The 14,246-nt window shown below is 30.5% G+C and overlaps 1 protein-coding gene across 6 annotated transcripts in view; it reads right to left on the reverse strand.

Annotated features, from left to right (window-relative positions):
- LOC139511794 (lipoxygenase homology domain-containing protein 1-like) overlaps positions 1–14,246 on the reverse strand; it is a 74,016-nt gene that overhangs the window by 35,647 nt on the left and 24,123 nt on the right. For 2 of the 6 annotated variants that reach the window (XM_071298894.1, XM_071298882.1), the window contains exons 23-35: positions 13,838–13,867; positions 10,969–11,043; positions 10,634–10,657; positions 8,527–8,690; positions 7,684–7,773; positions 6,980–7,115; positions 6,428–6,582; positions 5,917–6,065; positions 5,329–5,402; positions 4,523–4,692; positions 1,930–1,959; positions 861–947; positions 368–500 (exon numbers count right to left, since the gene is read on the reverse strand). In XM_071298894.1, the coding sequence (XP_071154995.1) occupies positions 368–500; positions 861–947; positions 1,930–1,959; positions 4,523–4,692; positions 5,329–5,402; positions 5,917–6,065; positions 6,428–6,582; positions 6,980–7,115; positions 7,684–7,773; positions 8,527–8,690; positions 10,634–10,657; positions 10,969–11,043; positions 13,838–13,867 (1,317 nt within the window). Of the gene's footprint in view, positions 1–367; positions 501–860; positions 948–1,707; positions 1,723–1,929; positions 1,960–4,522; positions 4,693–5,328; positions 5,403–5,916; positions 6,066–6,427; positions 6,583–6,979; positions 7,116–7,683; positions 7,774–8,526; positions 8,691–10,633; positions 10,658–10,968; positions 11,044–13,837; positions 13,868–14,246 lie in introns of all 6 variants that reach the window. The other 4 variants (XM_071298888.1, XM_071298905.1, XM_071298922.1 and 1 more) reach the window with 4 other exon arrangements.

Consider the following 14,246-nt stretch of genomic DNA (forward strand, 5'->3'; position numbering starts at 1 on the left):
TGCAAAAAACAAAGTAAAATAAATCAAATACCATAAATATACTCATAAGGTTCTCTAATCCAAAGTCTTTTTTTTCATATAGCTCTGAAAGAGGTTTTGGTTCTTTTACATCCCTTACTTTCAAATATTTGGCTTTGAGTGTTCCTGATGAAAGTACATCCAGAAAAGCACTTCAAACACATGAAATTTATAAGTGCTGTTTTTTGTTTTCTTGAATAATCTACAATGTACTACAAATAGAACTTATTTTTCTGTTGTTGCTAAAATGGACATAGAGTGTAAGAGATTGACCAACAACAGAACTTTACAAATATCTTATAGTGTTGACATTTCCAAATATTTTCAAGGAACAAGCTTTTATATATACCTTGTGGTGTCGACCCAGTCTTCCTACTAATAGGGAATTCTCTTACGACATCAAAATCTTCTTTGTCCCGAGATAACCATCTATCACAGTGGAATGTGTATTCTTCATCGGTTTCTACATCTTGCATTTTTATCTGTAAAATTTGTAAGCTGCATTATACAATGATAATTTTTCCAGGCACTGATTCTCATCACTGTTTTAAAAAGTAGCAAAAAACTCATCAAAGATGCACGGCTTGTAGTTTGGTATGCCAGACATCTGCTTTGTCTGCAAAGACCTCACCAGAGGTGCTCTAATTAAAAAAAATATATGACCAAATCAAATATCAAGTTGAAGAGCATCAAAAATGGAACATTCTTATAAAACATTTCTGTTGCAAAATTAAGAAATAATTAAGATAATTATGTTCCAACTCCCTCAGGCCAAGATGACCTTAAATTGTGTTGGCCATACTCTCAAAGTCCCTCTTTGACCTTATCACCAGTTAACTTACCTCTAAAAGATGCCATCCTTCCCACTGAATTATATCTTGTTTTGTCAGCCTGATTTTATACAGCTCTCCAAGTTCTCCTGCTGATATCTAATTTAAGGAAGAGCAAAAAAAAAATTATACACAAATATAAAGTGAGCAAAAATATACAGATATGAACTATTTAATTTCAAATTGGGATGCAAAATACAATCTTCATGCATTTGTTTTTTTGAAATATAATATTAACATTATACCATTTATCAATTCGATACAAAATTTATAATTTATTAAAGAGTCATTTGTAGTTTTGTTTATTACAATTGTTGAAATATCTATATCAAAATCTGAAACTATTGTGATGTTCATATTTATGCAAAAATGCAACTGGTTTGCAATGATAAAAACTTGCATTCGTTATTTCAGAAGTGATTTTCCTTCAACAATTTTTTTCAATTGCACTTGAAGATTTGACATTATTGCATGTGGTCAAGGATTTACAACAATAAATGATAACTTTAATTTCTTCAGTATTTTAATTTCACTAGGCTATTTGGACTGCAAAATTAAAAACAAGTATTTGAAACAACCATTTCATTAAATCATAAACTTATGTGCTACAGCCAGTCAATGATTCAAAGAATAACAAATCATTTCTAAAACCAACATGTAACAATATGAATGTGTAATATCTTAAATAAAGTGTTCAGTAAAAAAATCCTTTCAAAGCAAAAGTTAAATGTAGCATTCATACTGTGCATTTCCAAACCCCATTTTCACATTATTTGCTTTTAAGAAAATACATTTCCAACTCCTGGTCTATGGTTAAATAATATAAGTACAAAATATATTATAATCAAAATTTGCTTACTGGTACAGGGAAAACCTATTAAAGTCATGCAATAATAATAGTTAATTGTTTACAATGTGAGAATAAACAACTATGAGTTTAAGCTTTATTTTTAAAATCTTTTGTATTCATTACGTTTTCTCTAAAAATTATTTATATCATGTCATGCTTTAAAAATGATGGTATTGTTATAAAAAATACTCATGCATGTAAAGTCGTTTTTTAACATTATTTTAGACAAACCTGTTCATTTGTCCCTGATACTGTTATAATCTATTACAAAAACCATAGTTAATTTTTTTTTAATACCTAACACTACAGGGAGATAACTCTGTAAAGTCAGCTAAACGTTTTGATTACGTTGTGTTGTAAATGGAATATTAAGCTTCTCAATGATCAAAATTGGTGTTTGTCAAACTGCTATATAACCAGTGTAATTTTTCTGACAAAACGGTTGGTTCAAAATTTTTGAAATCTTTATATTTTTGTTTAAGAGTCAAAGTAAATACTTTGTCAAAATTTTATGAAAATTAAACATGCCAAATTAATTTTAGTGAAAGTGTTGGGTACCACCTTAACTTGAGATTTTAGCACATACATCATGATCTTTACAGGGCAATGCTGATACAGTGTTCATTGACACGAATCAAATTGATGAATAATTTTATCATGAGCAAAACTATTAAAAGGGGAAAAATTGATAGAAAGATGGAACCCACTCTCATCTTTTCACTAATTTTCAAAATTCCTTTCAAAATTTTATTTTGTTTAGCATCTTTGCAGCTTTTAAAAACCTTCCCACATAATTTCTTCAGATTTAATTATAGCACTAAATCTAGTTTATTCTAAAATGAATGATTCTATTCAACTGTAACATTTATCAATCTTGCAGACGGGAACAAATAAGACTCTTCATCATCAGGACTAAATCACATGAAACACAGCAATAATCACTGTGCTTAAACGGCTGTGGGTAACTTAAGTTACCCACAGCCCAAGATGGCGGACTCTAAACTCGTTGATATTTAATTCATACAAAATGTACCTTTTGCGACGTTTTTCATGCAGAATGTAAATATTTATAGGATTATTGAATAAAGAAATGACTAACAATTACCATAAATTTGTTAATATAGAGTTCACTAAAGCGAAAGGTCAACTTTAAAAAATGCATAAGATGTCCGTAACTTTTTGATCGAAACTAAGCAGATTGTCCGTAACTTTATTTTTAGATGTGGGTAACTTTTGATTTAAAATTTTAAGAATTATAATTTCAACAATTAGAAGACAATTAACATCATATTTGTAACCTTCGCGGCCGTTTATACTACTCATTCACCACCAAATGTGATTTTATTAACGCATCATACTTACACCACAGAAGTTTTATGTGGGGTTTGACGTACTCCATCCTGGTAGTGGTTTGAACTTTTATTTACTGATGTGCGTCTTATCGACGTTTTTCGCTTGTCAGACCAAGGCTTTTCGATACTCTTTAATGTTTTGAGTTTAATTATATGTTTGCGGTTTACCTTCACTTCTGTTTCTTTCTATGTGTATTTTGATGAATACTCTTTGACGCGGCTCGGTATTTATACATCCCACCAGTTAGTTATAGTGTTATGATTTTTTGAATATGTTTCCTAGTATGTTTTTTTTTCTTTCTCTCTTTGTATGTTATCAGGGGTTGTTAGACTATTAAATTACCCTGTTGTCCTACGTAGTTATTTTTTTTTTTTTACTATGTCGAATTGTTACACTATGTTGACTGCTCTTTTCCTTTTATTGTCACTGATTTTTACCTATTGTGTCTTTTAGTTTTATACAGTTAATGAGATTTAATGCAACTTTCATACAAATGAAATATGCAGCTAGCTGTAAAACTAGGTTTATTCATTTATACAAAATGTCCTTTTTTTAAGTTTTCCCATTTACTGTAAATCTTGGCCAGGGTGCCGCAATATCACCGTGCGCAACGTCCTAGTGTGTCCAGATTGACACCCCTTTTATTTTACTGTCAATGCTGATGGGATTTGTTTTTGTGGGGATGAGAGCAAAGTGTTTTGACTTTTTTCAAAAAGACGGAAAAAGTTTGTGCACTTAAGTCTCGTATAGTCTATCCACTGCATGCCTGGGCAATTTGGGTTCCCCTCCAAAATCCCGGATTCACGCTACCCTTGTCGTTGCTGGCAGAAAATCAGTAAGTGTATACATGCTACATGTATGTGTAAAAAATACTTGTGTAGTCTACTTGTTCAAAAATAAAAACGAACAATGATGTTTCAACAGTTTATCTGCTATGATCGGAAACAACCCTCCGAACTAGGCGGTTCGGGTACCCCGACGTTATACAAAATGAGACCCGAGTTTTGCGGATTTATCGTGATTTTTTTCATATTTTTCCCAATTTTGTTTTCCATCAATACAATGAATCATATCATACTAGACATCTACTTCGTTTTGTGAATATGTATTCGATGCAATCTCTATCATCAGTTTAAACATTACATCCGCGTATGTCGATTCTTTGAAAGTTACGGACATCTCTATTGGTATGATGAAAAAAGTTACGGACAAGTTGTTTTGAAGTTACGGACAGCCTAAGTGTTTTTTAAAATCGTGCTGTGATCGTTTATTTTGTAAAATTTAATCACCTTTCCAGTTTAGGGGTTTCCCTAAACGATTAATACAACTTTTAAATTCAGTTGTTTAATTGATGCATTCGTGGTATTGTTATTCTATAGAAGAAAAGTATCTAACCGACGCAAGGCGGCTCCATCTTGGGCTGTGGGTAACTTAAGTTACCCACAGCCGTTTAAGCACAGTGAATAATTACCTCAAACTTATCAATGTTTCCTGGTTCAAACAGACTTGTTGTAGATGTTTGAGAGAACAGTTTGATCTCCTCACTCCTCCCCACATCCCCATACAATACAAATGTTACTGATCCACCATTGGCTGGCAAGGAATCTTCTGCTGTCTTTATAGATAATCTATATTCTCCTTCTAAAATAAAAACAATCAGTTTACCATTAAGACATATGACATGAAGCTTTATTTAAAGTCGGTATATTCAAGAAAATTAAGGTTTCAGAATGACTTCACATTTCTTTAGACATGTAAAACTTACTCGATTCTTTAGGCATTGGTTTAGGTTTTAGGGTGACTTCACATTTCTTTAGACAAAACTTACTCGATTCTTTAGGCATTGGTTTAGGTTTTAGGGTGACTTCACATTTCTTTAGACAAAACTTACTCGATTCTTTAGGCATTGGTTTAGGTTTGAGGGTGACTTCACATTTCTTTAGACAAAACATACTTGATTCTTTAGGCATTGGTTTAGGTTTGAGGGTGACTTCACATTTCTTTAGACAAAACATACTTGATTCTTTAGGCATTGGTTTAGGTTTGAGGGTGACTTCACATTTCTTTAGACAAAACATACTTGATTCTTTAGGCATTGGTTTAGGTTTGAGGGTGACTTCACATTTCTTTAGACAAAACATACTTGATTCTTTAGGCATTGGTTTAGGTTTTAGGGTGACTTCACATTTCTTTAGACATGTAAAACTTACTCGATTCTTTAGGCATTGGTTTAGGTTTTAGGGTGACTTCACATTTCTTTAGACATGTAAAACTTACTCGATTCTTTAGGCATTGGTTTAGGTTTGAGGGTGACTTCACATTTACCATCACCATCATCTTGTGTCAACCACCTACACAAAAAAACATAACATTTGTCAATACAAATTTGACTATTTTTTATTGTGACATGTCAGAAGGGAATTAATCATCTAATTTGTATTAAAAATGAGCAACTGGATGGGTGCCACATTGTTGTTGTATTTTGTTGCCGTGGAGTTGTTCGTTTTTCTCTTTCTAATGAATTTTGAAATCTTCCACTCTTATTTTTGAGATGCTTTTCTGAGTAAACATTTGACAATATCAAATGTTTTTCTGTAACTTTATCACAAAATTAATAATCAACATTATCCCTATTTTACAAAACTTTCCTGTGATCTTGCTGATTGGTAATTTTCTTTCTCAGTGGAGTCAAGATATAAAAATTATCGCTAAAGACTAAAGGGGCATGTGGCATTGCTAATGAAATTGACATGAAATTGACAATGTCGTCAAAGGTAAAAGGTAATCTTTTTACCTTGCAAGATGGTCCTTTTGACTTAGCTAGTTAAACAATTTACTACCTGGACTAGACTTGTGCTTACATACCTGTCACATGGGAAGTAAAACTGTTCATCTTTGACACTGATGATAACTTTGTCCAGATATAATTCTGCATAATCACCATGGTTATCATGGCTGATGGTGATTTCCTCTAAGTTACTCAAAGATACAGCTTCTATTTTGAAAACATCTTTCTGCAAATAAAACTGACCTGTTAATCTTTAAAGAAATCACCAAAATACTGTATAATCTGTGATTTGTTTAATGGCTTTTAAACAATCAATATGTGAATGTATATGTGTCAAAACATAACTCTTTATGAAAATTAACAATTCACCATTTCAGTCTTTTAAGAAAGTTGAGTAATATTTTCAAAAGCCTTCATCAAAATCACACACAATCATAGCAAAATAGAATACCTATGTATTTCATTAAGCTTTGTAACTAGCAATGAAGCCTGTAAATTAAGCTCTAAGATCTCAGATCCTGCTCAAAATAAAATTGGGTATATCAAATATGAAATCTTATTGATGGTTGTGCTTATAGTTTCCCTTACACTTCCTGTATTAAAAGGTGTATTTCCCTCCGATGACTGGTACAACCTCCTCTTCCCAGAATCCCCTATCTCACCAGACATTAGTATAGATACTCTAGAGGTACATGCTGACTGTTGCTGTTCTCCTGTATATACCTCTACTGTATAAACTACAACTGTAAATAAAAACATATAATTAGTTTTCAAATCTATTCATTATATATAGGTCAAGAGGACTTTGCTGCTGTTACCTTTTACGAATACATTTTCTGTTAAATGTTCATGACATCAATCAACTTATACAACATGTCAAAACTGAAAAAACTTTCACACAAAATTTGATAATTATCTCTCTTGTCACAAATTGACAGAAAATGACATTCATCTGTTTCAGATCATTTCCACTATTCAACTTTAAAACTCCTTGAAGTTAAACTTTAGAAATTAAGGTATCCCTCCATAATTTACCTGGCAGCAGGATTTACCAAAGAATGTTACATTTTATCTTCACTAGTATACCTTGCAGTAAAAGGGTTGATCAAAGAATGTTATATGTATCTCTCCACAATTTACCTGGCAGTAAAGGTTTATCAAAGAATGTAACAGGTATTTCTCTCCAGACATCACAATCCTCCTGTTGTCTTGACATCCATCTATTTACTGACAAATCAGCTGTTTTGCTATTGACCATTAAATCCTGTAACTTAACCTGAAAATTACGGTAAAAAGATATTAATTGTAATATGTCAGTAAAATTTATTACAAATAAAAATGACAAAACTTATGGTCTATTCTATGTAAATTTGTTGTAAGATCACTTTTCTTTGGGCTTTTCTAACTTACATTATGTGTTATAACAAACAGAATACATCTACTGGTCAAGAATAAAATTTAAGCAATAAGCTTTTGAATTCAATAAGTTTCCTTGAAACAACAGGATGAAAATCTTATATTAATCCTTAAATTACCATTTACTGACTTGCATTATACTTTTGCGTAGTCATAAGTTTTTTTGCAGTGTTGAGTGAACTGTTGTATGTGTTTTTGCAGTGTTGAGTGAACTGTTGTATGTGTTTTTGCAGTGTTGAGTGAACTGTTGTATGTCTTTTTGTCTTTTTGCAGTGTTGAGTGAACTGTTGTTTGTCTTTTTGTCTTTTTATTCATGGTGTTGACTCTTTCTTTCTTTATTTATTTGGCTTCTGGTTTTTTATTGTTCCTTTGTATCTTCATATTTTTTCGGAGGCAGATAATACAAAAACCAATATAAAAATAATTACATTTTCTACAAACCATCCACTGTTATCTTTCTCTTCGTCATGACCAATCCTGATCTTATAAATGTCTCCTAAGTTACCACCAAGGTTAACCTTAATTTAAAAGACGATACATATTATGACCTCTATTTGTTTATCAAACTTCTGCATATTAACTCATCTGAAGATCTTCAAAAATCACATCAATTGTAAAATTTTACTACTAATGAGGTCAAAAAAGGGAAGGTATTCTTAGGCTTCAACAATTTTGGTGATTTATGTCAGCTTCATCACAGACAACATGCTGTTTTGCAATCCAAAGATTTTTTATTGTATCACTCAGAGTGAAAATTGTCCACTAGCTTCTTTTTTAAATAAAATTGAGAATAAAAGAATATTACTTATCTGATGAGTTAAGCCTTTTTCAACTGATTTATATAGTTCATTCTTATATATTGTACTAGTCTATTACACCACTGTCCCAGGTTAGGGGAGAGTTGGGATCCCGCTTACACGTTTAACTCCGCCAATTTCTGTATGTATGTGCCTGTCTCAAGTCAGGAGCCTGTAATTCAGTGATTGTCGTTTGTTTATGGGTTACATATTTGCTTTTCGCTCAATTTTTGTATATAAATTTAGGCCGTTAGTTTTCTTGTTTGAATTGTTTTACATGTCATTTCAGGGCCTTTTATAGCTGACTATGCGATATGGGCTTTGTTCATTGTTGAAGACCTCAAAGTGACCTATAGTTGTTAATTTCTGTGTCATTTGGTCTCTTGTGGCGACTTGTCTCATTGGCAATTATACCACATCTTCTTTTTTATATTAGCTTCCATATCTTTTAACTATTGTATCATAAACTCATACCTTAAATTCATCAGTAGCACCAGCCTGGAAATGTCCCTCTTTACCACTTCCAAGTACCATAGGACCTGCCACATTGTTTGACCCATATACATATAACATGACACGATTTAATGTTGACATATCTTCTTTCCCTCCTGTTGTTACCCATAACTTCCATTCTCCTTCTGGAAATATAAAACATGTGTTAATCAACCATTATCAATGTTTTATATTCATATAAAGCAAACCTTATAACTGTCTGACTTAATCTTTTACAAAGATTAGCAAATTCTGGATGAAATTGGTAAACTTAGGAACAAACAATAGTTAGATACTTTAAACTAAAACTTGTAACTGATTATCTTCAATTTTCCCACAATTTGTTTAACCATAGACCTAATGTTCTTAACCATAATAACAATTTTACATATTTTCTCCATAATGAAAGACATTATTTCTATCATTAAATTTTTTTTAAACTTGCATTCACAACCAAAATCTGTATTAATCTAATTCTGTCAAAGGAGTAGGTCCAGTAAGACCCCTTTTTGGCCCCAAAATATAGCAGTTTTACAAAATTGTTTAAATGTAAACTTTTAGTTTTTTATTAGAAAGTAGAATGCTTCTGCTACATAAATATTGGCTGTTTTTGACAATACAATGCACATATATCGGGTACTAGCATCATTAAGTCATGCTAAATTACTGAAATCTTCACAATTTTAGCATTTTAGTTAAATTTTAGACAGTTTCCGTCTTAGATGAAAGTGGCCGCATTTGTGTTCATTCTTAATATTGAAATGTCAGTTGTATTTGATAATAATACATAACATATCTAAAGGTTGAGAATGAACACAGATGCGGCCACTTTCTATTTTGACAAAAACTATCTGAAAAGTGACTGTTTTTGGTATATTTGATAAATTTTTCATATTTAAGCTTGAATCGTAGAGTTTTTAATGAGTAAATCAGTTAAAATCTTTCACATGAACTAATTGAATCAACTGAAATAGACACTTAAGTGTTAAAAAAGTGTCCAAAATCTTTCGTCAGATGGACTTGAAATTTGAGGCCAAAATCGGCCCTTACTGGACCTACTCCTTTCATTTCATTAAAATAAAATTGTTAAAATATTTTGCCATGAATATCTTCATATGTGTAAATATGTCAAGATTCAATTTTTTTACTGTAAGCCACCACTCCTGTAAACAAACAACATCATAAACTCCCCCACTTGAAAACAAATAAGCACTGTTAAAATTATCTTTCTGTTCGAATTGTGATTGTTAAAGAGGAGTTTGTGAGGCCAAATAACCCTGTCTTCGAAATTCTTGGCTACGAGCCTGTTGTTAATTAGTTTTTTTTCAAGTCTCTATCTACTCTAATAAGTAAACTGTAGGAGATTTTCCTAAGATAAATTTCTCATCTTTGGAAAAAAGTTAACATTTTGTAACAGTAAACACATAAAATCTCTCAGGCTGAATCCTTCACGCTTTGTTAAAATTGAAAGGACAAATTTTGTAACAGACAAACAGATTGAAACACATTTTGAAAATATTTCTCCAAGCCTACCGTAGTTTTCAGCTGGTTTTATAGAGCCATTAACATTGATTAACAGTTTAACATCACATTGATCATCTTAACATAATTTGTTAATGTAAAATTTCAATGATATATCATATATTTATTCACTTAAATTAAGAAAAAAAAAAAAAAATGATAGTGGATAATTTCAAAACTGGTAAGAACAATCATCAAATGATTTATTCAATACTATATATGTAAAGCTGAAACTATCTGATACGCCTGTTTAAGACACAATGCTAATGTTTGTTATGGTATAATGGAAGATGGTATTTCATTTTTTTATAACTGCAATAAAGAATTGAAGTCATAGGGTTTTTCTACTGAAAGATAAGTTGTATGAAGGTTCTTTTGTATATTGTTTCTTCAAGATTTGGTTCAGGATTATCTTACATGCTAGTGAAAGGGTGACAGTTTTTATAAAATACATACAAAAAGCCAGACAACAGATCCTCATCATAACGAAAAAACACCACAAAACAAGAAACCCACATCCTAATAAGTCCCAAAACCAAATCACACAGTAATTAGTTCTGAACTTCACCTGTAGTCACAATGGTTTCTTCTTCTGCAATATTATTATAACAAATCTTAAACTTCAATTGCTTAACACATAATTTGAGTGCTTTTTAAAATGTCTCAGTTAAAATAACTACATGCCTTTCCCCCTAACATTCCTCCTCATACAAATACTTAAAACACTTGCAAGAAAGCGATTGAATTTTCTTACCCTCTTGACTGCTTCGATCTATTTTTCAAATGACAAAACATTCTTCAAACTCTTATTTGCAGTAATTACTTTAGAACAGAATTTTTTAATATTAAAAAAACATTTTTTTTTATAGTTTCATTAAGTCTGACATAAGCAACTTATTTTACCTTTGGGAGGTTCCTCTTCTTCCTCTTGTATTGTGGACACCTCAGGTTCTATACTTGGATGTACCTCTCGTACTTCTGTAAAACAATAAGCCAGAAAATTACATTAAGTACATGCATATAATGTTTTTTTTCATAAATTATTCAAGAGTTATCCTTCTTTATGCTCTATGACAATTCATAAGTCTATAATTCATTTAAAGGAAAACAATACAGTGTGATATGTTTTAAAGAATTTTGATAGACTTTAACGGGTAATTTTAACCAACTTTTAACTACATCAAAGCTGCATCCAGTGGTTAGGTACATGCTAGTTTGCCCTTTCAAAATACCACTGGAACAATAAATTTTGAAAAGTTGAAATTAGAGTTCATTTAAATTTTTTAAACTGGTCAGCTGATGAAAAAAAGCAGCCATTTGTCACAGAAAAGTTTTGGGTATAAAAATTTAGTTGTAATGAAAATATACACCAAGCAATTCAACTGATTTGTTTTATATGCACCTGATAACCAGGTGTTTGATTTTTTAGTTTTCTAACTAAGATATCACTGGAAATGGTGTTGAGAATATTGTCATTGCTCTACACTATTTTTACTATATTGTAGCAGCCTTGATTAATGGGCTAAAACAAAATACTAATTGATTAATTTAAAGAAATTTCCTATAACTAGGAAAAAAAATGGTAGATAAATTTGACACTATGAAAGGGCAAAACCTTTTGCAAAAACAGTCAAAGCCTTTATTATAATGCAAGAAATGTTGTTTCTCTTCCAAATGTGGTTTAAATGACAAAATAGTTCAGTTTTCAGTGGACAATTCTCTATAAAAGACATGTTACATCCACACAAAAAAATGTTTGCAACTAGGTGATTCAACTATAGTAAACCGTTCAAGTGGGGAAAACATTTCAGCTATTACAAAGGCACAAAATAATAAATTGTCAATATATTTATTTAAATCTTACTTTCCTAAAATTCACCTGTCCCTTTACATGCATTAAAATATATTTCATTTAATTGACCAAATTGTTCACTCCACTCTTCAGTAGCCTCAATGACTACACTTTTATTTTGTATATTCAATGAATCAAAACATAAAATCAATTTCAAAAGGAAATGTTAAATGAAAAGATTTTTCAGTGAATTCATTTCTAATGAAATATTAGGTCATTATAATGGCAAGGAAATTGTTAGTATATACAATGACTTTCTAAAAGAATTTCTTTTTTACCAATTTTCTACAGAATATCACAATAATACAGTAAGGTTATTAAATACTCTTAAATGAAGATACAGAATGGATTTTATAATATAGACTTTTAAATGTCTATTATAATAAAGCATCATTCTTGATTTAAACACTTTTTTTTAATCTGACATTGACTTGGTGCATTTTAAATACAAAAAGGTTGACAACCACATTATCATATGCAAACATTAAGTATTAATCTAACACAAGTTCAAACACACTATATATTATCATAATTTTCTCATATACATGTATAAATACAATATTTTATTAAAAGGCAGCAGTCACTAAAATAATACCTCTCTGATTATAAATTATAAACATTTAATTTGCATTATCAAATGGCAATACAAACATATCTTCTTAATCAAACTGTAAATATTTATTCCATTAAATTCCACCAATCAAATTATAGTTTTAATTTTACAAGTCCCTCCCCTTTAGACCCTCAAAATTCCACCATCATTTCATCTTACAAATTTAATTAGAATTTATATAATTGATTTTTCATAGTATATATTTTTATTTGAGTCCCATGTGAGTTTGATTACATGCATGCGCTGTAACTATAGGATCAGCCGGAAAATTGATTCGCTTTTTTTCTTTTTGTCATTTCAGAACTTAATTCTCACTTTGAAATTAGAATCAATATGTTTAATTTCTGTTTGAATTTTTATTTACAAAACACTATGGATCATGACCTTGTTGAATAGAAAGTGACATTAATGGGTTATTACAAGTAATAATAGGACTTGAAAGTGTAAATTGAGACTTTGTTTACAAATGGAAATATGTAATATTGACACTGCTGATATGGGTAATAAATGGATTACATCAACTGCTTGATCAAACACTTTTACAAAGATTAAAGACCATTCTGACAAAACAAGTTCACCTTTTGACAGAGGATGATATCAATCTTTAATCATTGCTATTTAAAGAACACTATATAAGTTTTTATAAGGTACAATATGACCAATGGAGCATTGATAAGTAAACTATTCTTTACTTGTACTAAATCTGCACTTTTTAAATAATCTCATTTTCAAAACAAACAATACCCTATATCTAATTTTATAAATGACACTGGTACCTCCAAAAAGTTAATGTTTTCTCATATTAATAATTTATCCATTTTAGTAAAACATCACAGTAAAGACAAAGGCGTAGCATTTCCACATCCTTTCAAATAAAACTTCACCCTTATCTAATATTATTTTTATAACCAAATTGAAATTAAAATGGCTTCTGGTGCCTTTTAAGTAAGAACTGTATAAAACAATATTAACTACTGTAAATTCAGAAATTATTGTGTGCATTTATAATTGTGATTTTGTCCTTTTTGACTAAAATGTGATTTTTTTTGTTTTGCGATATTGTGAAGAACCTGTTAAATTCATATAAAACATTTCAAAATGCAAGTTTAAATTATTGGGATTTGTCACATTTTTCCAAATAATAATAACATCACAATAACTTCTGTATTTACAGTAATATCTGTCAGTCCAGGAATGCAATCTGATTTTAGTCTTTATGAAATCATTTTTTCGTGAGTTTGGTTGGTTAGCAAACACTCTTTAGGAATTAAATTCAAACAGGGTTACAACACGGAGCACAGACTTACCCTTGACAAATCTTGCACATGGGGCAGGTTCTAACAATAAATTGAACAAAGATTAGAACAGTAAATTAGTTTTATACCTTTATTTCCATTCTATCTATTGTACATAAATATAACATATAATTCTATCACATATTTATAATGTTTAAAATTAGACAGCTAATTTCCTAATGCTTGTAGAGTAAAACTTTGGTTGGCTTGCTTGTTCTGTTTGTATTAACGTATACTCAATCTTTGTATATAAGATTGATATCTTCAATAAATATTTATAGGCATAGCAAACCTGTATATTATATTTAAATTTGAGTGGACGTTATTCCAATTACAATACTCAATCAAAGCAAGCAAGCTAACCAAAGTATTGCTCTAAATGCATTAGGAAATTAGCTGTAATGGAAAAATATACTGAATT

Source organism: Mytilus edulis, chromosome 1 (genome assembly GCF_963676685.1).
Source record: "Mytilus edulis chromosome 1, xbMytEdul2.2, whole genome shotgun sequence".
Taxonomy (NCBI): domain Eukaryota; kingdom Metazoa; phylum Mollusca; class Bivalvia; order Mytilida; family Mytilidae; genus Mytilus; species Mytilus edulis.